Consider the following 25,627-nt stretch of genomic DNA (forward strand, 5'->3'; position numbering starts at 1 on the left):
GCGAATCACAGACCATCTTATGTAACGATAGTAACATAAGTGACCATAACATAAGTAACATAGTGACCAGAATCTAAAAGTAACTTCTGGTAAAGATCTAAGCTCCATTTATTAATCTACTAATTCTATCGTTATCTGCTTGTCGCTTAGGTGCCTAATTCTATTGAAAACATGATTAAGACGATCAATTAAGGTTGGCCTCAGACTTCTGAATAATCTACACTGGCATCTACACGCATACGGTATAGATCAGTTTCCTTATTTGGTTAGGTGCATAAATATAGAATATTAACAAGGGAATTCTAACTAATGGAGGTGATACCTTCAGTCAATTAATCATACTATCCTTCCTGTCCTCTCTACGTACATGTATACTCTAATATTACTCTCAATTCATTAGCCTAAATTGAGCTTAGATTATGAGGTTAAACTATAGAATCTAGTCTGCGAGATCAAAGAGAAGTTCAAGTTGGTAAGTGAAAATGGCCACTTTAATATCCGTTGCACGGTGGCGCCATCTGAGAAGGTAGCGACTATTAATATTTAGAAAGCAATTTTTAGAGAGGTCTAGGCTGGTTTATTGCTTTTCAACGAGTTGCTTACCGCAATATACGGAAGCTGGCTGCAACTCTTATTGTTATTATCTGACAGTTTACCGACCGCCATACGGGTTTTCTCTGGCGAAGAACCGGAGTTTACCTTTCTCCTCCCAAAAGTGTGCGCAATGTACCAATTTCTCCAACTACTTGCGGTTCGTTAAACTACACTTTCTACTCGCGGTTATATTACTTTGGCGAAGCTTTGCTCCGAGTTTACAGCTTCGCGTGTCTTGCCATAATTATGCGCATAATTAAGAACTAAACGAAAACACCTGAAATGGTAGAAGCGTCTATACTTCGTCGCCATTTTCCCAGGGAAAACGCTTTCAAGCAAGGGACAAAAGCTATTTTACAAAGCCGGAATAGTTAAGATAAGTCAAAAAAGACAGGCTAAATTAAGGTTAGGTCGCTAATGAGATTTTTTTTATACGTCTGCTTGTTCGTTAAAACAGCTTGGAATATAACGACGAAATGGAATTGAGATTTTTAGGTTTGTTCAAATTACTGTGACCCTCTGCGGAGAATTCGATATGTTCAGTGTATCGGAGAACGTGGAAGTTTTCAATTATTCGGTGGTTCTATGGTCGCTTGGATATTTCTGCTATTCGCAGTATTATTTATAGTACAATTTATGGTACTAGATCTGTTTAGAAGGTTGGCAGTATCGGTATGAAAAATTTCTAGATAAATGAAGGTACTGGATTCGTTAAAAAGTAGTTTGGATTGTTTAGATCATGAAAAGTCATTAGAAGATTAAGAACTTTTAAGATCAATCTCCGATAAATGCGTTTGAATTAACTGCGATACAACTGCAGTCCTACCAACATCTAAACAGCATAAATCAAAATTTAATAGGATTTTATAACCAAAGAAGAAAAAGTCACTAGCACTTAATAAAAAGGCAGGATCGTTCTTTTCTAAAGGGCACAATCTTTCTGGTTGCAGGTTGTTCCTGCAGTCGCCAGCCAATCCGGATTTACTCTACGTAATATTTTTCTGTCACACCCAGTTAACGGTGACGCTGCTGCTGTGCTTGATATTCGGCAGCAAGGTAAGACTAAATCGATTCTTGTATTTCCAACGCGTTCATGCGGTCCGTGCGCCTGACAAATGGCGCCGGCTGGATCGCGAATTCTAAAGGCTGCGACCAACCCATTGAAATTTATTTATCTCACGGCGTGCATATTGATCATTTGAAAGCAACGGCTGGCGCTCGTGGAACTTGTAAAATAGTTGTGTACGAACAGCCGTGGTCTAATTTATTTCCGGCCGTGTGGTCGGGATGAAAAATCGCGCCCCTTTTTGACCCACCCCTTTTCCCGCGCTTAAATTGAAAGTTGTTCGACGTCGGAACTTGAATATAAAACACCTCATTTCTTTCCAATTCGATAACTCTGCCAAAGGAATCCTAGCAAATTCTTCGTCTACCAAAATAATAATCTTAAATTATATACATATGTCGAATAATTTAAAACATTTTTTACTTCACTTGTATCACAAGGGGATGAATAGAGATGTTTATTCCTAGCGATGTTTAGTGACAATTGGAATTATAAAATAAGATTTGAAAGTTGGTGTAACTAGACAATGATTTCGAAAAAGATTTTGTATCACTATGATGAGTATTACCAACGATATGATAAGAGAAAAATGGGGAATATTCATTTTATTTCGTTGGTAACAATTGAAATTCTAGAACTACAAAGTTGCAGAAGATTACAAGTAAATATATGTACATATGAAATGAAGTTTAAGAGGTTATGTATATGTAAAAAGTATGCATATGAAACAAAGCGTGGTATAACCAGTTACAAACAGGAAATATCCACTCTCCGGTGGAATAAAGCAACGAATGTCACCATTCTTCCTGCTTCCACTATTTCTTATTCGTTTAGAATAATAAAGCTTCGTGCACAACATACGAGCAAAAAACTAAATGTTTGAATTGCTATGAACAAAAATAACTGGATATGTCGTTTTGAAAAAAAAAAAAAAATTGTTTCTGAACCTGCCCCAGTGTTACACATTGAAAAGAAAGTAATTTAAATAATGTAAAATCATTTGTTTCTGTCCTAATTAAGAAAATGTTTTACTGGTTCATTAAAATACTAAAATCTGATTTTCTAACCAGAATACTTTAATGCCATTCCTTCTTTTTACATGATAGATTATACGATAGAGTTAAGTATCCCAGAGAAAAATTTCACATCCATGGTACTTCTTGCTCGTTAGAGGTTATGTAGCTCGTTCATTTCTTATTAATCGTGTCAGCGGAACTAATTAGCCGAGTAACGAACGACAGTATTCCTCGTACCGGGTACGACGATTGTAAACCTGAGGAAATACCTTAACACAGGATAAAAGCACGGTTTCTCATCGTTCCCTTTCTTCCCTTTTAACCTAATATTCTTGGCCGCCATTGATTCGACGGATGAATGCGTTAGAGACAAGACTATGGAGTTATGCAACATCGAGAGTACGTCCAGGCAAATTCAATATTCATGTCGTTTAGCGACATTCCCGTCCATAGTGTAGTCCTTCAGTGTTCGTACAACGTACCTGTCTGTACTTCCATTACAGTGAGCGCCATTTTATTTAACCAGCGAGCAGTAGATAAATAAAAATGAACGTTTTATTCAAGAGTGTTTTTACGTCTTGATTTACCATTCTATGTTAATTTAAGTGCAGATTCCGAAAGGCAACTGTTCCGGTATTATTTCGAATATTAATTCGACTTAACCTCACTACATTGTTACCGTTGCAAAAAGGAAGCTACTTCAGTGGCATAGATTAGAAACGCTGCATTAAACAGAAATCCAATAGAAACTAGTTAAAGAGAGAGATAACACTCAGTTTCGTTATCCTACTGTTTTTAATGAATGTCCCTAGAATGTCACCAGATAATTCAAAGTAAATTACTAAATTACAATCGCATTTTACTCTGTGATATTCTTTCAGCCGTGAAAGAGATTCGAGAAAGGAAATTATACTAATAGAAGGCAGATTAGAAATTGTATTAATTTGAACGTTGATCGAACCTAACCTCGCCAAGATTGTTAGGAATAAATGAGAATAACTCGTAAGAATAAATAAGAAATTTGTAAAACCATTGTAAAGTAAATTAAGTCGAGTGAAATTGTATGATTTATTTGTAAACGTATATTAAAGCTTCGCTTTTGTTCAGTAAAGCTATACCAAATTCTAACACATTACTCCCCCCCCCCCTCATAAAGGGACTCGTTTTCCCATAAAGATACGTGTTCCTCTATAGAGTGGTCGCATTAGACTCGTCATCGATGCAAGATCGCGCCACTATAGACGAAAATTTCACCATCCGGGTGGATAAAAATTTCTCAAAAAAGAAAAAGAAGGTCGAGGCGTGGAAACATTGAAACTTGCCTGTTTTAATGTAGGTCTACGTGGTGTTCCGTAGCGGAGGCAAGGAAGACTCGAAACACTCCGGGGCCACAGGTAAATTTCTGGGGAAAAGCAGTCGCCCGACGGGCACTAGCAACCAGACAAACTCCATATCCCTTCAGCATGGAAACTTCACAGACGAAAGCGACGGGGCGACGGTAAGAGCACTTTGATCTATCCAATCCCACAACTTTCGTCCCTGGTTCTAGACCCTTTTCTGAGGATCAGAAATGCCCAGATTTCGCTCCTAATCATATGGATAATACATTGCTCTAGCTGGAAACAATATAATAGCTTTTTAAACTTTGTAACGTCGTGTACAAATTTTCTAAGTTTTATAGTTACATTCAAAAATGTAAGTTGAGATATTTTTGAGGTTATGAAGAGCTCGAGCTAAATAAAAATAAAATAAAATAGGGCATCTATTTTAAAAACTTAAGTTAAAAAAGACAAGATGATTGGTTGTTGCATAATATTTAAAGCAATTGATCAACAGCTGAAACTGAATATTCTTTGTCGAAAAATGTTCACTCTCTTACACATGTCACGTGTCAAGTCGATTGAGCGTGAAATATGAGACTGTGAAATAGAAGAGGGAGACACGTGTGCTGCCCCACAATTTCGACGGATTGTGCACCGAGGGGAGCACCAGGGTCTGATTTAAATTCCCACGGCGACTCGAACCAGCGACGAAATATGTCTTTAATGGCACGTTCGCGTGATTCTGTGCATGTATGTATCCTTAGATATCAGCTGCTCTTTTCTTTCCTCTAGTTCGTTCCACGTTACATAAATTCTCGCCGGAGTTTCGTGACTGGGTAACGGTAATTTTGTCAGAATACTACAGGGCAATGCAAAAATGTGGCTTATAATTTATTCAAAAGTAAATCGACCAAATAGATAGTTATATGTTTTCTAAAAATTACTAGGCAATCGTCAAAATGGTCTAATTGGAAAAATTAGTCACTCTTTTGATACAATTATAACATACTGAAATTTGGTATGATACAATTACAATTACATAATTACAGTATAATTATAATATCTGGGACATATAATATGAAAATTATGATGGATTGTATTCAGTGTGTTGGCAACACTGTACCGTGGCTGACACAGCCTGAGTCAATACGAAGCGATTATTAATCAATTAATCAAAATTCCATATTGAAACGCGTCAGCTTTCTACATCGCTCGTTGATAACAAATATTTTCATAATTATAATATTCAACAGATCGTCCATAATCGAGATGAACGTGCAATGAACAATTTGTTTGTCATTTACGATTCCGTGAACTGTTAATTTTGTCCATAATCGAGTGAAATCACGTGCCCTCTAAATCCACCAAGCCACACCATTAACGTCGACCATTCCCGCCTACTGATCGAAGCACAGGATTTCGTAAAAGTGCTGATTCTAACCGAAAAGAGGGACAGGTAGGGGGAAAAAATGGCTACGTGACCTAACCTAACCTAAAAGAACTCGAAACTCGAACAAAACGTCGCGAAGGCATCAGATGCTGGAGTAACGAGAAAACTTGCTGACAAATGTGTCCTGTTGAAAGGGACGATAAATCTAAGGAACTGTAGACTGCCACGAATATAGGAAAAGTGGTCCATTTAAATGAGGAAAGTATTTCTGTTTGAATTGCTGTTGAATTACTGACCACGTAACCTAACCACATTCGTCAATTTATGTAAAAATACGAAAACAATGGGAAGATTTTACGAATGAAATATTGGTTGTGTTTTTGTGGCAGTTTTATTTTAGAGCTTTGGAAAAATCTAGAATTCTTTCGAGAGTTGTTGTTGGTGTTCTATTATTAAGCATAGGCAAACTGGGTTAACAATAAATTTTCTTCTTAAATTTTATAATTTTCTCTGAATAATGTGGAGGAAAAATACATAGGCCAACTCGGTTCCTCGGAGTACAAAATGGCGTCCAACAAAAAACATCTTCCTTCCACCATCAACTTTCTAAAGAGTAGTCAACGGAAGTTGACGTCTAATTTCTCATGAATTCTCAATGATGATATCAACGGATAAGACAAAATGGCCCGCACTGAATTCAGTCCTTTAATAAGCTTATAGAGTATTAGAGTGGGTTTACCAGTATAACTTTCATAGTCTCCTTAACCATCTCTTGGAAACTTAATTAGACGGATCTGCTTGTAAAGCGGATTTCCTTTAAGATTGCCCTTTACGGGACTCATGAAATCAAACGATTGTTTTTAATGGTGATCGCTATCAAGGACTTGGATGAGTTTCCTTTGAATTATGACAATCTTGTAAGGCAAAGCGGAATTGGGATTAGGAAAAGATCTGGTGAGCACGTGTATTGTGGTCCTGACTCAAAAGATAGAATAGTATCCACAGTTGAAGCCAAGCATTTAAGGAAAGGAAAGTTAGGTTATGATTCCATTATGTTAGAAAATGTCTTCTGTCGAAGTAAAGAATATCTCATTTATAGAATCTTTACATAACCCATGTGTTATTTATACAGAGTTTTCATTGAACACGTTAAAATGATATAACCTAGAAGAAAACATATGTACATAACCTATATTTGGTTTAGCCAACTTTTTGCATATAAATTGCGTATGGAAATATTTTTGCATTATTACTTTTAAATACATAATAAATAAAACATAACCATATATATCCACATATGTATATTCTATATTTGTCCAAATATCCAAGATATCCAAATTTTCAAATTTCTAAATTTAAATCCATGTTATCTCCTCATATGGTTTATAGAAACTTAGACACCATTTATATGTGGCCTGTGTACGTATAATCTTCATATAACCCATAGAAAGCCACGCAACACCTGTAAGTGACCCGTGCAAAATTGGAAAAGAATTCGTATATATATCGAACATAACCTACATAAGAGTACCCAAGGCATGTCGAGTTCATAGTTTTACAGTTAAAGAGAACGTTACTGTGGAAGCGAGATCAGCCAAGTGGAAATCACGACTCGCTGATTTCAGAGAATCTTTGACCCAAACCCGGTTACGTTGACCTAGACAGAAGGAATCGCGCGAAAAAGGCCATTCGCAATGACAAATGTCATTCTTGGGAATTTTTTCCAAGATTGCTAGGCCTTTGGCAAAAAGCCGAGAAAATTACGTCGACCTGAAAGACACGGTCGATGAAACGTGGCTGCTTTGACATTTGACTACTGATTATAGCCTGTCGTTTGACGCGATCGTTGAAGACTCGTTTCGCTGCTTTTATTACAGACGTGCTGGTTTGTCTCGTGTTTCTTGTTACGTTTACAACACTGTATAAAGAAACTAAAAAAAGAGTTTCAATGGATTTTGTGAGTTTAGGAAAGGTTCTCCTTTATTCTTCCTTGCTAGAAAATTTCCCTAGTTCCTTTTGTCTATCAGAAGGTTCTCAATCTAGGGATTCCTAGATCTTGATCTTCACAAAAACGTCTGCCCCGTATTTCTACCAAAATGTTGGCAATTCTGCATTTGTAAAAAATTCCTAGTTGCTTAATCTGGCAAGAATGGCTTTAGTTCTTTATCCCTAGAAGAAAGTTTCTGCATCTTCATTCTTAAAAAATACCTATAATTCCTTGCTAGGAAAAATCCCTATTTATAATATTCATCTTTGCAAGAGTGTTCCTAGTTCTATGTATATTTCTACATCGAAGGACAGCTTGGCTAGGTACAACATTGTTTAGAAAGTATGAGAAGAATATATAGTTTGATTCGCAAGGAGAATGTATACATTGCTGGCAAGCAGAAACGCAAAATGCATCGTGCAAACTTTACACCCTGTCTGTTTGCAACGGTAGAACGCTTTAGTGACTTCCTTTGGTCGAAGGGCTGCTGAGGTGAAAGCCTATTGAGCCTGCTACCACTTGATCCTCTATTAATTGCAGCTCCGCTTTCACAGGACCACTAATATGCCGTTATCGAACTCTAGAGCTCGAGGGGATACACTTCCCCTTTCAAACCTTAGTATACACGACACTAAGTCCCTGCTTTTAGCCAGCCTGCACGCTCATTACTGCCAATCTGATACAAGTCTGCCAACTTCTGGTGTATAGATTAGGATAATAAATGTGAAAACTATTCTTTTCTAAACTTAAAACAATTATCCAAATATTAAAATGTTGAAGTATGTGAATGATTGATTTGTAAAAATATTTAATTTCATATTATGTATAATTTAAATACCTGTAATGAACTAATGTTTCATTTAAAATAATTAATATCTTCTGTGATTCCTTGCTGTTTCCTTGCCAGCAGCAGCAGCAGTTCCTTCAGAAACCCTGACAAGCTATTTCTTAATAAACTCTCCATTCAGAAGCTTGATTTCTATTCCCGAGCTCCGTTCCTTTCCTTTGACTTCTTTCAAATGATTTCTTAAGTCTTAAATAATCTTCAGTTCAACCCTCTATTAATTGGAGCACTTTTCTCATAGCCAAGAAGTAAGCAACACCATTAATGAAATACTTAAAAACTTGATTATACAGAATAATGTATAAAAATGTTTTCTAAAGATATATTTTCAGTTGTCACTGCAGTTAACGAAAATTAATATTTATTTAAATCATAGTACACTAAAGTCATATTTATTTTTTTGTAATGCACACTGAATGTTTTATCATGAATTTTTAACTTTTAATCATTAATTTTTATTATATTTTATGGAAATGAAGAGAGATATTTATTCCAATCAAAATACTCTAAGGTATTAATATGTTTATCTTATCTGTTGATACACAACAAATATTTTAAGTTGTAATCATTGATTACCAATTTCCATTATACTTTAAAGAAATGAAGGAACAATCTAAAGTTGAATAAACATTAAATCCCATTTCCAAGACCTTATGATTCCCTAGAGCTAGGGAATTTATTTAAGTTGGTTTATACCTACCTTGTACACTGAAATACCATACATATATACTCACCATAAAGGTAAATACCGATTAATAGGCATAGAACTGTCGAGCACTATTGTGCGAAAAGCCGATTAATAGGCCACCGTGTCACGTTAATTACGATATCGACATTAGAGAATCCGATTTAGCTGGTGCAGCTAAACTTGGGGATAATGTCCCTATGGACACTCTAAAAGAGAAACAAACAGTCTCCATAAAGTTAGAAATGACGAACGACGAGGCTATTATGTGATGACAAAAACAGAATGCCTAGTATTTCATTTTAATACGCCTGTGCATGACAAATAGAGGATTTTAAGAGACTATTCGTTAAAAGATCAAATATCGATGATCCACAGCGTGTTTCTGAAATCGTAGTACAACCGGAGAAAGATAATTCTTCGTGTAAATGAAAGCTGAAAGTAAAATACAGTAAAATTTGTTTATGTCCTATATCCACATTTAACATCTAATATCCACTATCCTGTATCCATCACGTATAGTCCATAAGTAATATTCTCAAACTATACGTTTCATCTTACTTTTGGCATTTCACTTCTTCGTTCCATATTCCACATTACTTCTCTCATGTTTTATATCCCACATCCAGTACCTTTAAGAAATACTTTTTGTCCTTACTTTCGCAACACACATATTCACTCCACATATCATATTTCATATTTCCATATCCTTCATCCTTTAACACACTTTCTATGTGCCGTTTCCCATATTTCACGCCACGTATTTATTAAACCATGTCGTACATCCTTGCATGTATATGTATTCTTCTCTGCATTCCATATTTTGTACATTTCCTTCTCCACGCCAAACTACCATTTTCCCTAAACCCTATATTTTTTAAATTATATATACACTATAAAAATTTAGTTTCAAGCAAAGACTACACTTCTCCCACAAAATGTAAAATGGAGCCCACAAACGAAAATCACCATCTCGCAAAGTGAAGTTTGTTTTCCTGCAAAATAATCATTATTCTACAAAGTACAATTCGTTTTCGCACAAGATCCACAAACACCACTTCCCACAACCGAGATGCGTTGTCAGAATATCAGCTCTAGTCTAACATGGATAGGGAAACGAATTTCACTTTGTGGGGTATGAAATTTCGTCCGCGAAGGGTGTCTATCACTTGTGGGTTTTGTGGGAAATTTGTGGGCAACGAATTACACTTGTGAGGTATTGATTTTCGGCTGCACGAATGCTAACTCTTTGTGGGTATTGCGAGGACCTTGTGGACAACGAATTACATTTTGTGGGATATCGATTTTCGGCTGCACGAACGCTAACTCTTTGTGGGTATTGTGGGGATCTTGTGGGCAACAAATTTCATTTTGTGGGATAGGGATTTCATTTGTGGTAAGTGCCGCTTTCTTGTAAGAAATTTGTAGACCGTATTTTAGGTTTTGTGGGAAAAATATGTTTTATGGTATGTAGATGTAAGATTTCTCTTACATCTAAATGGAGAGAGTGAAATTATCGAACTGTGATGTGGAGAGCGGGGTGCCAGTTACTGGATATGGGATGTGGAATGTATGAAATGAAATGGTCACATAGGATAGGGAATATTGGATGTGAGATATTAGTATTGGATTGTACATATTACATATGGGTATGCATATGAGAAATGCAATAAGGAATGAAATAATGATATGGGGTAGGGAATGTTGGATATCAGTATTGGTTTACGTATATCAGATATGAAATAAGAAATACAAGATTTAGGAAATGAAATAAGTAATGTAAAGAATGGAACGGTGGTATGGGATAGGTAAATGATAGGTGTGGAATGTTAATATTGGATTATGTATGTTACATATGAGGTGGAGAATAAGAGATTTAGGAGATGAAAGAAGGAATATGAAATGTAGAGATGTGGGAATAAAAATATTATCTATAGTTCACAGAATGTGAGACACGAGATAAAAGGTGTTTCTTGCTGTTAAATGTTTCAGGAGGAATTCCGTCGGTTCATAATTCAGTTAGAAGTTCTAAAGGAAAAAAACGTCCTACTTGGTAATCACCACTTGGTGAACAAACTCGCAGCCATGCAGGAAGCTGCGAATCGCGTTGAAACACAGGTGTCGACCATCCAGGTCATCTCCTGCGGCATGAGACTGAACGATCTTAACGGATCTACGACAATTGCCGAAACGGATGTTGGAGGGTCCTTTAAAAGTGACGTCGATCAGAAAGGTAAGAAAATTTTGCTATCAAAAATTGCTATTAATCATCCACTAACATCTGTTACATTACAGCATGAGCTGCTATCCACTATGAGCACTAAGTAACCGTCATTCCCATCTGACATATCCATTACCAATTATAAATTAATTCCTGAACGAATCAATGAACCTAACCTAACGAAACTGTGCCGCGTATCGACCATTAACATTTCTTACATTATACTATGAGCGAAGGTGATTTTCATTTCCATTTGACATTTCTATTGTCAATTACCAATTCATTTCCAACCCACTTAACCAATCTAACCTCAATGTCGACAAACTATCCACTACACACCGTCAAAAGTCCTCACGTTCTTTATTCATAAAGAAGAATCTGCACATGCATCTCAATCTTATACAAATGCAACAAATAAACCACGTGACACATGTGCAAACGAACGTGTGCCCAGGTGGAGAGGTTAGGGAGGAAAAGAAGTGTCAGGCCTGCGTGGAGAAAAATGGGATTAGAAACAAGGACCAGGGTTCTTCCAAGGAGGCTGAAATCCTAGCTTCTCTGGAGACGAAGAAATCAACGACGACCAACGATGTGGCGGTCTCCACTTCCGGTAAACCGGCTACAGAGGACATTGGAACGGAAACGAAGCACGAGGACAAAGAAAGTGAGGTTAGGGAGCGCGACAAGAGTAAGAGTAAATCCGGCCACGCGAGGACGCACGCTATAGTCATCAATCTGGACGATAAAAGCAGATTCTCTGAAGAAGTCACCGTGTAAAAATGCAACTAAATTTGGCTCTGTGAAAACTGAATTAAAGTTTCGAATCAAAGTCTTCTAGTTATTCTAGAATTCACTGTGAAACGTAAAACTAACTAATCGAGTGACTAGAGACACATGTTCGAGGAAGTGTAAAGCTAGGGAATTTGGTGCTGATTTCTTTTGTTATGACGTAATGGTGACATTTCTTTTATTGATGTTCAATTTCAACTTTCGTGTTTTTTTGTCTGTAATTAATTGTAGATCGAAAGTGAAATGAACGATCTGATTAAGTAACCAGTGTGGTTTCGGCGTGAGAAAAATTCCCTAGAATCAGTTCTCATTTTTTAATTCGAGCTGGAATTTTTAAATAAATTTTAGTTCTTCGAGATATAACTGTTTCGCTATTATTAAAAATATTTAGCGATGTTTCTAGATTAATTTAATACATTCTTTTTCTCTGTTCTTCTTGAATTCGTCTAGATAACTGTGATAGGTTTTAGTTTTTCCTCTTTTCTTTCTCTTTAACCGTGCTTTCGAGAAACTTCGAGGGTAACTTTCTTACAGTGGTTCTGTTTGTAAGATTCAGCCAAAGACATGCTAATCGGCCCTGGATTCCCCCGTTTGCCTTTATTAAATTTGTTTCTAACAGTGCAGTCTGCAAATGTTTCTTGAAAACTTCTCGTCCCCTTTCCTTTCTTCCTCTTAATTTTTTAATTAGACGCACAAGATAAGGAAATTTCAACTGCAAACGGACCCTTCTCTTCTATAGCCCCTTTCTGCAGTAATTGACAGAACAATTGTCACTAAACTTCAGCTCAACTCTGTTAAACTTATTTTCATCTTATTTATTCATTTATATTCATTTATTTCCGTTGAATTCTAAAAGTTTATTGAAATTTTTCTAATTTCACTAAACCAGCAAATTTCACTTTCAATTAGTGGTGGATCTATTTTTCAGTTAAGTCAATTTTCATGAAATTTATCTAAAATTTCAAAAATGTTAAAATTCCCGTTTCGAACATAAACACTGCCTGCTTTTTCAGATAAAATGAACAGTAACTTTCGGTTGGAATTTTATCTGTTCAACATAAGAAATTAGATTAAACGTAGTTTCCTTATTCCGAGTAAATGATTTCCACTTGAAATTTCGCTAATTTGATTAAAGAAAAGTTTCTCGCATAGTTGTTTTCGAGCGCGGCGATTTTGTACAATTAAATAAAGGTTTAACAAACCTTGCTGTGTAAATATAAGTTAACGAACAGCTAGGCACGAAACATTTTTTCATGAATGTTTTCATCGTTTTAGTGGTATAAGGAAACTTGTGATATCACGGTGACGAGTCTTATAAATCGAAAAGAAACAGAGAACTATATACGAAACTTTAATTAGTAAATCGAACTAGTTTAAACAAGTGGATAAACAACAAAAAAAAAACGATAAAATCTCGATTTTATCAAGAACTTCGAAGCTCTCAACGAGGGAAGAAGGAAGAAAATGGTTAAAGGAACGACAAAATTGTTTTAGGGGAATTCCCTAGATACGACTTTACTTTCCCGCCATTTCCAACGCGAAGCGCGGGAAACGTTCAGTTTTTAAAAGCTTGAAATCGTAAATAGTGCTTCTTAGACGTTTACTGTACGAAAGTTCTCGGTTTTGTCGGAGATTCTCGATGGAGAGACAATGGAATGAAGTTTTTACAAAGTTTGGAAAAGAACTGAAAAGAATAAGTACGAAGAAACTTGCGCGATTTCTGGAGAATGTACCTTCTTCTTCAAACAGCCATTGATAATCCAATATTGGATAGAAAAAGTTTCATTTCTAAGATTTGGGATACTCCGATCGAAGATTATTTGAGCTTTTTGAATGTCTCTCGTTTGAAACTATTTTATTCTTATTTATGCAAATTTTGTTATCCATTATTGTTATTATTTATTACAAATTTTTTGTTAGAAATTATTTATTACTGTTATTATTTATATTATAAAAAATTGTTTATTAAAAATTATTCTTTCTCTACTTTTATTTATTTTTTTCATTCTATTATTTTTATTTTATAATAATATAAAATATCGGAATATAAAAGATCAGGAATCGCGAAGAAACTTAACCTTATCAAATAATTTTTTCTTATTCATCGGAAGGCATTTTTCCCATGAAGAAAATTTTCAAAATTTTGGTGAAATTCATTCCGAGCGAATGCACGCGCATTTCTATCTAGGAACACGTTCGTCAAGATTGATCGGTCGAACCTCGAGAGCCAGCTTTCTGTAAATATCGTCGTAGCCGCTTATCTCAAGTCTTCTGCCATAATATTAAGTCGATTTGTAAATAAAATTACTAAGAAACAAAGGGAATTAATTAAGAAAAATACACGAAACCGTTCCAAGCGTACGAACAATGCATTACGATACCGATTAAAAGTTTGGAAGCATGAAGGTCTTTTTACAATTTTTCATTTTATTGTTATCATATAAATTACACGAAATAATGAAACAAACTGCAAAACTAAAGTATCAAAAATTAAAAATTTAAATCAGAAATTTTTTTGCAAATTATTTCCATATTCAGAAATATAAAAGCTTTTATTTATAAAATAAACGTTTCCTAATATCATTAACATAACCTCTTTCAATTTTGATATACCAATATTGGCGAAAACCAAGGTAAAAATTCCCCACAGTTGCCTGAGACAGACAAAGTAACCTATTCACGTAAAGAATCGTACAGCTTCCAAACTTAGCGTCGGCTCAATACTCTAAATCAAGGTCGAAGCTCTTGGAGCTAAACAAAACCGAAGAACGATCCGTCGTTCTATCTCTCGTTCTCTTTTTCTCATATCAGCCTGAACAATTTGTAAATACGTTTGTAAATATACGCGCCAAAACGAGTTTGCCGTTAGATTAAAAGGACGATCAGTTCCATCGTTAGGAGGTCGCACGTTTTAACTGATCACCAACGTCGTTAGCTAGTGATCACGTGATGATGGACATTTTTCATCGCACGACGTTCCCTATGGGCGGGCTGAACCTCGAATCAGAGATGGTGAGACAGGAGCAGATTTATTGATCCGAGTTCAACAGTTCATGAAAATCGTTTGTTTTCCGACTTCCATCCTTTTGAAGAAAACCAAAGCTTCAGAATTTGTCACCAAACTGAGGAACTTTTTTCTTGTATCTTCTTTCGCTGCGTTTCGTTATCAGTGAAAATTGAATTTGGCGCCATATAGTTACACTTGGCACATGAGAGTTTTAAAGGCTTGATTTTTTTATATAATAAATATAAGTATGTATATTGTTTTTGTTTTTTAATCACTTATATTTATTTATTTACTCATTTATTTATTTATTTATTTATTTATTTATTTATTTATTTCTTGGTGTATTTCGAGTAAATTGCTCTTCATAGATCTAGGGATTTTTTTTCTATGAATTGACTATCAGCAAAAGTAGAATTTGGTGTCATATAGTTATATTTGACACGTGAAAGTTTTCATCTTGCTTTATGTTATTAATTTTCTTGTTTAATTGTCTGTATTTATTTATTTCTACGGATTGAAATATAGAAAGTGGAAATTCTACGTGGATTATAGATTATTGAATTATAAATTATTAGACTGCGGATATTTGTGTACTAAAGATATATCAAAATATACGAGCACGATATTGGAAATATATTATAATGATGGAATCTTTTTTATCACTTTCATTTAAATTCCCTGCGTTGCTAAACCCACTTAACTGATTTACGTTAATGTAATTAACGATAAAATTCGTTTAAAATTCGACATACATTTATCAGACGATGTGATGATTTAAATACATTCCATTGCATATAATCTGGCTTCTCGATAACTTCAGCTTTCGATATTTCATTGATACATGATGAAATCGGGATTTCTCTCCAAAGCTACATTTCATATCGACATATATTAATTCTTTTCTCCGACTCTACTCATCGTTAAATCTGCAATTAAAAATTGTTATCTTAATGTTACCTTTAAAGTATCAAACAAGTAATGCTGTCTATAAACGTAGAAACAAAAATTTAATCTATCGATCCACTAAAATTATCTAGATATTTTATCAAAAACGTATTCGCCGAAGAACGCTATCAAAATAAAAAAAAAATATTAATAAGAAACTTCAACACAAAACGTCTAATTACTTGATAGCAAAACCAATCAAATTCTAGTAACACACGATCCTAATAGCTGGAAACGGTAATGCGGTTTATGAATTACACCTGACTTGATACCGTGCATTAATGGAACTCTGATCCTCTGCAGGATAACAGTAATTTAATTGATTCGCTATCTTCGTGCACTATACATTAATTTGTTCTATTCATATCGATTAGACGTCATTCTAATTCATTCGTCATTCAATCGTCACTCGTTCGAACAATAATTTATAATTCACAATTTAATATAGTACCAGGATGATTTTAAAAAGGAAATTCGTATTTTTATGTTAATAATCAAATATGATATAAAGGAGAGGACTCCTAATAAAATGGATTAAAGCATAAATATTTTCAAAGTCGTATTTTCGATCTATATATATTATTATATTACATTTCATCTTTATTTTATTCCATTATATTATTTTTCTAATTAGATATATTATAAACGTTGTGTTATTTTTATTTTTTCTGTATATATTATATACTAGATTATTTCTTGAATTGCAACAGCAATTAACTCGTTGCAAGCTGTTACTCGGATTTGTAAATTCTTTTAACCATGGCGATTAATCGTCGCGGCAAGTAAACTACCTAGAGAATGATCTAGGGACTTTTGCGGGCCGCACGTAGTCGTCCCACGTGAGAAGATGATTGATCGACGCCATGACAGTGGGCTATCGGGTAATCGTTGATCACATTCGTCTGGCCACTTCGACATGACCGTTCATTAATTCAAAAGTTAACACGAGACACTAATTATCACATAAACGTTTTAATTATGCATATCGGTCCATGATTTTGGTCCTTGGGGAGATAAAAAGCTCGAGTCGAGGTTATGTTACACCAATGTTATGCTTTCAATACAAAGCTCTCACTTCTAAAAGGAGTTTGAATTATTATTTGATTATCATGATCTAGTGGGACAATTAAGAAAAATCTGAAATTTTATGATGGTCACTCAGCCCAGAACGAAAAATTAAAAAAGAAAGGAAAATTGAAAATTAATTGAGTTATGCAAAAAATGTTGATAGATAAAATTGTTATATTGTTAATAAAATTATTGGTATATCAGAAAAGCCAGATGTTCATGATATGGCAAAATTGTGGACGTTGCAGTTTAAGGTTAATGCATCGAAATAGAATAAATTTTTAAAATTAGAATCCTGGTAGATTCTTGATATTGGTGGTGCAATTTTTAGACGGGAAGCGTATCGTTTAAAGAGATTGGAAATAAATATTTTAGACTTCCTGGCATTTTTTATTCTCGGGATAAATTTAACTTTGTAGAGATCCTAAAAATTCTTATTATCTTGTGATCTATATAAAAGGTACTATCATTAAAAGCTTCTATTGCAAATGATAACTTTAATGAAAAAGATAAAACTGTTGGATATATGAAAAATACTTAATGCTTAGTATACCAAAATGGAATCATATTTTACACAGAGGAAGGAAAAAATAATACGGAAAAAGAGTAAAAATTAAATTAAAATGATCTTTTTGTTTATTTAGAAATATTTATAAAATGTTACATGCATCTATTAGATCACTCGGGATCTCTGCAGACCTACCAACTGTAAGAATTTGTAATGTTCAAGAATTGGAAATTTTTTATCGAAGGGACTTTAGTATTAGAAGCGAAAGACTTTTATTTGGTACAGAATTCAGTCCGTTTCCTTGGCGATATTGGATTTAAATGGCAAGGGACTCTGATCGAAGGGTTGCTCGAATTCCTAAATCTAAATCCCCTTAACCTTTTGTTCGTAAAATCGCATAAAACTCCATATTCTGTTTCTGCTTTTCTTAAACAAACTTTACGTCGTTTTAAAGACAATTGTCCTTTTCCTCTTAGAAAAATATTATTCAAACAATGCAGAAAATATTTTCATGGATATTTATCCATAATCGTAAAGATATAATTTCAAAATTTTTTTTAGGTTATAAAAAAAAACTAGGAAAAAGGATAACATTAATTAAACAAAAGAATTACGGTTTTTACTTTTTGTAGTTTAATCTGATATGAAAATTTCTCGCGTTACAATCTTTTTGTCAATTATCGATGAACGTCAACCGTTATTGGACATTTTCTTGATTTACAGCCGTTCGCCATTTTTATCAGCCCATAAAGAGGCAAAATGGCGATGTTCCTTTCCTCCACATTCTTGTACCTCCAATATCAACAAGCCTTTAAAACCTTCCGTTACATTTACCTTGAATTGCCGTCATTTGACTGCAGGCGATCCACAAAAATTTAGGTTAGGTTACTTCGTTTTCGCGCCTTTCAGCCTTACGTGACAAGAATCAACAATAGAATTTGTTCTGTGTCTGTTACTTTATTGTAAAAGAAAGAAAACAAATCACGCATTATTACCAATCACTACGGGAAAATTCGTAACTTAGGTAAATTGGGTAATTTTTCAACATTCGATCATTGGAAGCATGGGGTATCGAATATTATGGCGGGAGGCAGGATGAAATCCCGATAATCGAGTCTGACGCGCTACTGGGTGACCGATTTGGAAGGGGAAAGATGGCAATTTCCGGTGAAATAGTTTCGATGAAAGCTGTCTATAAGAAACTCTTATCGATGCCAAAAACTCCAGCTATTCTTCTCCCAAAGGACGCGAAGGGATCATGTTACTTCTATAATAATGAGAAACACCGTAGATATAACGAGTATCAGCAATATCGCTTTCTTGATTAAATCAGCGCAGCATGGTATTAAGAACGAGTTTTTCGAAGGGAGAGAAAAAACGAACATAACCTCTGTACATAATTAATAAAGGATCGAGTCATGAAAGAAACCTGCGTTGTGTCGTGCTCTGCTTCTCCTCGTCATAATTCTGTCGTATAATTTATGTTTTCGGTACTTTTTAAACATTTTCTTTTAGAACATGTACCGTTTCGATATCTTTTTTCACATTTTTATGAAAGGATAACGGTTAGTAACGTACAGACGTAAAATAGAACTGTGCTACATCTAGGTTAAGTTTGGGTAAGATTTCGTTAACGATTTTTTAGCAGAACAGACATAAACTATTGCAAATCTGTGCGACATCTAAATTATGTTTGAGATAAGTTTGATTAATGTATTTTGAACAGAGTAGATGTAAGCTAAATCTTTGTTAAACATAGATATTACATTTAGGTTAGGTTCAAATCAGATTTCGCTTAGATTTGGATCTAACTTGATTAACAGCCTTTGAACAGGGTGTAGGTAGGAAAATGACATTTGTACTAAATCTACATAGGTTTGGATTTGATTTAAGGTTCTGTTGAATCCAGATTAGATACTAATACAATTTCAATAAACCTTCTGATTTAGCTCAGATCTAAAACTAATCCAAGCCTAATCCTTTAGCTTACATTAGCCATTAAATGAATGTAGGTTAACTATTTGATCGTAGTTGTAACATAACCTACATATAAAATGAAGATCGACACATCGATTTTAATTTAGCTCCGTAATATCTAATTTCTTCGATCGAATAATATTGCCGTTCAGTTTCTTGAATTTCAAGATAAAGAACATTACAGAAGACGGAGAAACGTATATCGTACGCCACATTTATTGTCTTTAAAAATTCACTAGCAATCGAACCAGATTTTTGTCTGCCGTATATTGGCACGACACACCGCGGGTAATTCGAATCGTCTGTTGAGGGAAAGAAAGTAAAGGATTCGTCATGTTAATTCACTTTGCCAAATTCGATGCTCGTACGTTGCTATAATTATCGAAAATTGTTAAAATCAGTGACTCTAATGAATATTGAAGCTAACAAAGTTTCTCGTCAGGAAACCACGCAAAAATTCTGAAAAATCTATAAATATTCCACGACTATTTAATTAAATTATGTAACAATAGCTTATGATCGCGGATAACAAATATTATTTAACGCTTAAACTTTGCAATTATAACAAACAAAATGTATCAACGTGAAAATGATAAACAACAATTGCAGAAGTTTCTCAAAGCAAAATTGTAATGTTCCTTAGAGTCACAAAAGACGCGAAAGAAAGCGAACGATAACCAACGATGGGAATTCAACGTGTTCCAGGTACTGAGTAACGTAAATTACAAATTATTAAACAACTTTTAAGCTACGTCGCAAATGTTTCAAATTGCTGCGAGTTTCCTACGTTCCTCGAAGCTATTTCGAAGCCAGAGAAATTCCACCATTCTGGAACTTGTCTTTATTCTCCCCAGAATTAAGATTCTACTTAATCCCACTTAATTCTTTAGTCCTCCCTCGATTTTCTCTCGCAGCAAAAGTGAAACGAGAAAAAGAATAGGTTGGACTATTTGTTCATTCGTATACTGTTTTCGCAAGATTCTATGAGTTGTCGTGCTTTTTCCTTCGCAGTTGTGTCGAGCTTGTTCATCCCGATCCGACGATAGTTTGGCAAAGTTTCTACAGTTCGAAAAACTTGGGAAACTTTTCTGGCCCCGACGGAGAAGACGCTCGTAACGCTCGAGGAACGAATTTAGTCGATAAAATCACACGTTCTATTCTCATCGTTGCACGGATCGTTTGCAAGCTTGAAAAGACGAGCTGATAAATAAGTCTATACACGCTGTGATTCATAAGTCACTGGACATCTAGTTACTTTTCTTGATGAAATGAAATCTAATTGAAATGTTATATGAGCATTTTTATGCAAATTTACATTTTTATGAACGCAGGTAAAGGAAATGCAACTAAATTAGAGATTTGGTTCATCTACTACAAATTATAAAGTATACCATGCTTTGGATATTTTATGTAGTTGTGCATATTATATGCATCCTGTGCACTTTTACATGTTCAAATTTTGCATAAATGCATAAAAATCTATCATAAGTATTCCAGCTTTTGCAAATTGTCAGACAATTTTAACTAAATTAAACCTAAAAATTTATTGATATAAAGTTTTCTGAAAATTAAAGAAAGCAGAATTTAACAACGGAAATTCATTAAAAATGAAATTTTGCAATATTACGAATGAACTATAAGTGTCCAGTGACTTATGAAGGTAGTGTACATATATATAAATATAAATATATATATGTTGTTATTATTCGATTGATCATCGAGTAATTTCGAATGTATAAGTTCCATTCCTAGGGTAAAAACACTGGTTTTAAGGAGATCGATTTCATGTGACACTCCTCTTGTCTGTAACTGGACGTGCCTTGCCATGGGCAAGTGTTTCAGCAAATAAATAAATAAATGAATAAATGAAATATCGAAATACGCTTCAATTTCGTCTATGTTTCATTATTTAAAAAAAAATAGCTTGCATGTTTCTCTCTAGGTTAGATTTTCAAACTAGGGACTTTTAGTTGTTCAAACTGACGCAAACTAATATCAAGCATCTTTCGTGTCAAAGATATATCAAAATTTTCTTTCTGGAATTATCAGTTCGTTGGCATTTTTAAAGAGAATTTCTGTTATGAATTTTATAATATTATTTTGATGCAATATCATTATTAAAATTTTGTAATATCGTTAGTAATAATTCTATATCGTAATTAATGGAATACTTGCATCCTTTAATATTTATTAACTGATATTCATCAATATTTATTAATTATCAAATATTTTCTTCCCTGCAGCTTATTTTCCGAAATTTTAATTTTATTATTACTCTGCTACTAATATCGAATGTTTCGTCTAGTAAAGTGTTAAAATACTTCCTCTCTTTTCAAACCTTTTCAAGCCATTTTCAAGCTCTGAACGAATTAATGGTACATAACCTCAAAAATAACTCAGAAAATCAGAGACGAATATTTTCCCTCTCCTTCTTCGTTCCTAAGTCTTGATTTAAGTATTAAATATTAATTATCAATCTCATTCGGTTTCCCTTGAATGCTAAACAACGTTATTAAGCCTCAAATCTAATGGCAATAGCAACCAACATGCGAATTATCTGTATATCCTGATTAATATCGCGTTTAGCTTATCGACGCGCATCATGTCACCATTACAGGTCGCATTAAAATTGATTATGCAAACTGGGGATGTGTTTCCCCGGACGATTCAATAAACAGGAGGATCTACACGTTATTACTACGACAGGAGACTGGCTGCAGAGGATGTTTTACAGTCGTCCACTTTGATGATCATCGACATTCGACCGATTGATTGGTTAATCAGACAAATTTGTTGATAAGGTCAGCTAATTGCGGCAAGATTGACGCTTTCGTTAGTCAATATTAGTGTAATCATCGAATTATAAATTTCCAATGGTGCATGAAGGATAATTATACCTCCAGCGAGGTGTGGAAATCTTTTATAAAGAAAATTTTTTAGGTTATGTTCAGAGAACTGTATCTCAACGAATTTTAATTAGCATTATGTATTTCGTTATACAGTCACGAAAGTTCAAACGTTTCACGTATCTGAAAGATAATTATACATCTTATGTAACAATTTCGTAACAATTACAAGATAGGTTTTCTAGGTTATGGTGAGAAAATTGTATCTTAAAAGATTTTAATCAATATTATGTACTTTATTTATACAGTCATCAAAATTCAAGTATATACCGTATTTGCAAGTTAATTAAACAAGATGTGCAATAATTTTCCAAAATATCTTTCTAGATTATAATTCAGAAAACGACACTTGAGAGAATTTGATGTTTCCACTTTCTACTCTTCAACCACAAGACACGGAAGTTATTCGCAACAGAACAATTATAAATTAATCGAAGAATATAATAATTCGTCTAATGCGTTTTACCAAAATTTACCCAGACTCGTCTTAATCAAAGTTACTATATAGGCATAACTGCTTTGTCTGTAGACAAGCAATAAGACAGCCAGAGGAGAGTATATGGTGAGTTTATACACATAGACAGATAGCAATTAGCGTTTCCAATATGGTGCTCCTCCATCTCGCCTCAATAACAATGCGTTGGATCGATCGGTGGTTGTACGGATTCGAACGCGCGACGAAATTAATGATAATTAATGCTCGAGGAATCTCAGTAGCGCGACGAATTTCTCATTTAGCACTCACTACAGAAATAATATATAAAAATTGTATTATGCAATATTGTTACAGTATTTACTTTTCAAATCTGCGAACCTTACAATCTGCTAGTTTCGTAATCTTCGAATCATCAAATCTCTGAGAATCCAAATTTATAAATCTCTAGATATAAATATAAATTTACAAATATAAACTACCAGATATCCAAGTCTCTCAATCTCCGAATCTTGAAACCTCCAAGTCTCTGAGTCAGTCAATTCTCAATTATAAATTTACAAATATAAATTACCAGATATCCAAGTCTCTCAATCTCCGAATCTTGAAACCTCCAAGTCTCTGAGTCAGTCAATTCTCAATTATAAATTTACAAATATAAATTACCAGATATCCAAGTCTCTCAATCTCCGAATCTTGAAACCTCCAAGTCTCTGAGTCAGTCAATTCTCAATTATAAATTTACAAATATAAATTACCAGATATCCAAGTCTCTCAATCTCCGAATCTTGAAACCTCCAAGTCTCTGAGTCAGTCAATTCTCAATTATAAATTTACAAATATAAATTACCAGATATCCAAGTCTCTCAATCTCCGAATCTTGAAACCTCCAAGTCTCTGAGTCAGTCAATTCTCAATTATAAATTTACAAATATAAATTACCAGATATCCAAGTCTCTCAATCTCCGAATCTTGAAACCTCCAAGTCTCTGAGTCAGTCAATTCTCAATTATAAATTTACAAATATAAATTACCAGATATCCAAGTCTCTCAATCTCCGAATCTTGAAACCTCCAAGTCTCTGAGTCAGTCAATTCTCAATTATAAATTTACAAATATAAATTACCAGATATCCAAGTCTCTCAATCTCCGAATCTTGAAACCTCCAAGTCTCTGAGTCAGTCAATTCTCAATTATAAATTTACAAATATAAATTACCAGATATCCAAGTCTCTCAATCTCCGAATCTTGAAACCTCCAAGTCTCTGAGTCAGTCAATTCTCAATTATAAATTTACAAATATAAATTACCAGATATCCAAGTCTCTCAATCTCCGAATCTTGAAACCTCCAAGTCTCTGAGTCAGTCAATTCTCAATTATAAATTTACAAATATAAATTACCAGATATCCAAGTCTCTCAATCTCCGAATCTTGAAACCTCCAAGTCTCTGAGTCAGTCAATTCTCAATTATAAATTTACAAATATAAATTACCAGATATCCAAGTCTCTCAATCTCCGAACCTTGAAACCTCCAAGTCTCTGAGTCTTGCAGTCGGTCAATTTTCAATTCTTTAAATTTTCAAATTTCTATACTTTGAAAGTTCCTAATTTCGAACCATTTAGCATTTACATCGCGTTTCAGATTATCTTATTTTCCCATAGGAAATCTCTATTTCCTTTCTCGCGCTACGAATTTCACTGTCGCGTCACTTACACACGAGGTTAAGTGGTAGCAGCCCGTTATGGTCAGACATATCGGACAACTAATACGATAGGGAGGTACCGCGCTCGCTTAAAACTTTCCTTTGCTTTAAAAATTGAAGCGAGCACGAGCTACCCGGATCGATAAGAAGTTTAAGAACCTTTTCAAAATTCACAAACTTTTCAATTATGCAACCTTGTCCCAACCATTCTACGAGTTTAGGAAACCTACGTGTACACGGTGTCCCAATAACCATGGTATGATCGACAAGATGGTGATTCTACGTGAAGAAATAAGTCAAAAATTGTGGAACGAAATATTTTCATACGGCGCTTCGTTTTCGATAAAATCGAGTTTCAAAATTTATTTGCCGTATGCAAACTTGGCTAATTAACGATTGGATACGAGAGCAAGACAATCGGTAAGAAGTTGTTGTATGTGTGAAAATAAGTCAAAAACGTAGGATAACATTTTTCCCTCGTTTTGAAAAAAAAAATTGAGTTTAATGGTATTTTTGCAAATCTGATTTTCTCGAAAACGAAGCATCTATCGAAAAAATATTATTCCAAATTTTCTGCTTATTTCCCCACGTAGAATAACCCCTCGTCGATTACTTGCTCCTACTCAACCCCAGAATTAACCAAATTCAAGTATATCTGACAAGTTTTAAAATTCGATTTTCTATTCCTTCCGATTTATTTTCTTACGTAGGTTCATACCCTCGTCGATTATACCGTGATAACAAAGACACCCTGTATATGGGATATACGTTGTCACTGTCAGACGCAACTGACGGAATCTTCTCGAGGAAGGTGGTAGTCTTGAAATTTTACGACACGCCGCAAATCTTAATGCTTCGTTCCAAAATACGAGCGAAGCTATGTGTTATTCCTACGATTATACAGCGAGCATCTTCGTCACGTTACCACAAGCCTGAAAAGCATGTCGTACACGAAGAAACCGCAGTTTACGACGCGGAAGAGGATAAAGATGCTTTTAAAACGGTTCTTAGTGTAAAATCAATACGCCAAGGGGGAATCGGTCACGCCTCCAACTGGTTCGAGGCACGTATCGACGCTTTTTGTCGGATCGCACCCCTCTGGACGATTGTGTTCATTCTAGCTAAACGAGCAATACCACTATTCGCGAAGAGTTTGTAAAGGGA

At 34.5% G+C, this 25,627-nt stretch overlaps 1 protein-coding gene across 1 annotated transcript in view; it reads left to right on the plus strand.

The window, feature by feature from the left end:
- LOC126925497 (probable G-protein coupled receptor 158) overlaps positions 1-21,308 on the plus strand; it is a 169,092-nt gene extending 147,784 nt beyond the window's left edge. Inside the window, exons 10-13 of the mRNA XM_050741083.1 lie at positions 1,545-1,650; positions 4,013-4,174; positions 10,897-11,137; positions 11,580-21,308. Coding sequence (XP_050597040.1) covers positions 1,545-1,650; positions 4,013-4,174; positions 10,897-11,137; positions 11,580-11,902 — 832 coding nt within the window. The 3' untranslated portion in view covers positions 11,903-21,308. The remainder of the gene's footprint in view (positions 1-1,544; positions 1,651-4,012; positions 4,175-10,896; positions 11,138-11,579) is intronic.
- Positions 21,309-25,627: the final 4,319 nt, after the last annotated feature.

Source organism: Bombus affinis, chromosome 16 (assembly GCF_024516045.1).
Source record: "Bombus affinis isolate iyBomAffi1 chromosome 16, iyBomAffi1.2, whole genome shotgun sequence".
Taxonomy (NCBI): Eukaryota; Metazoa; Arthropoda; class Insecta; order Hymenoptera; family Apidae; genus Bombus; species Bombus affinis.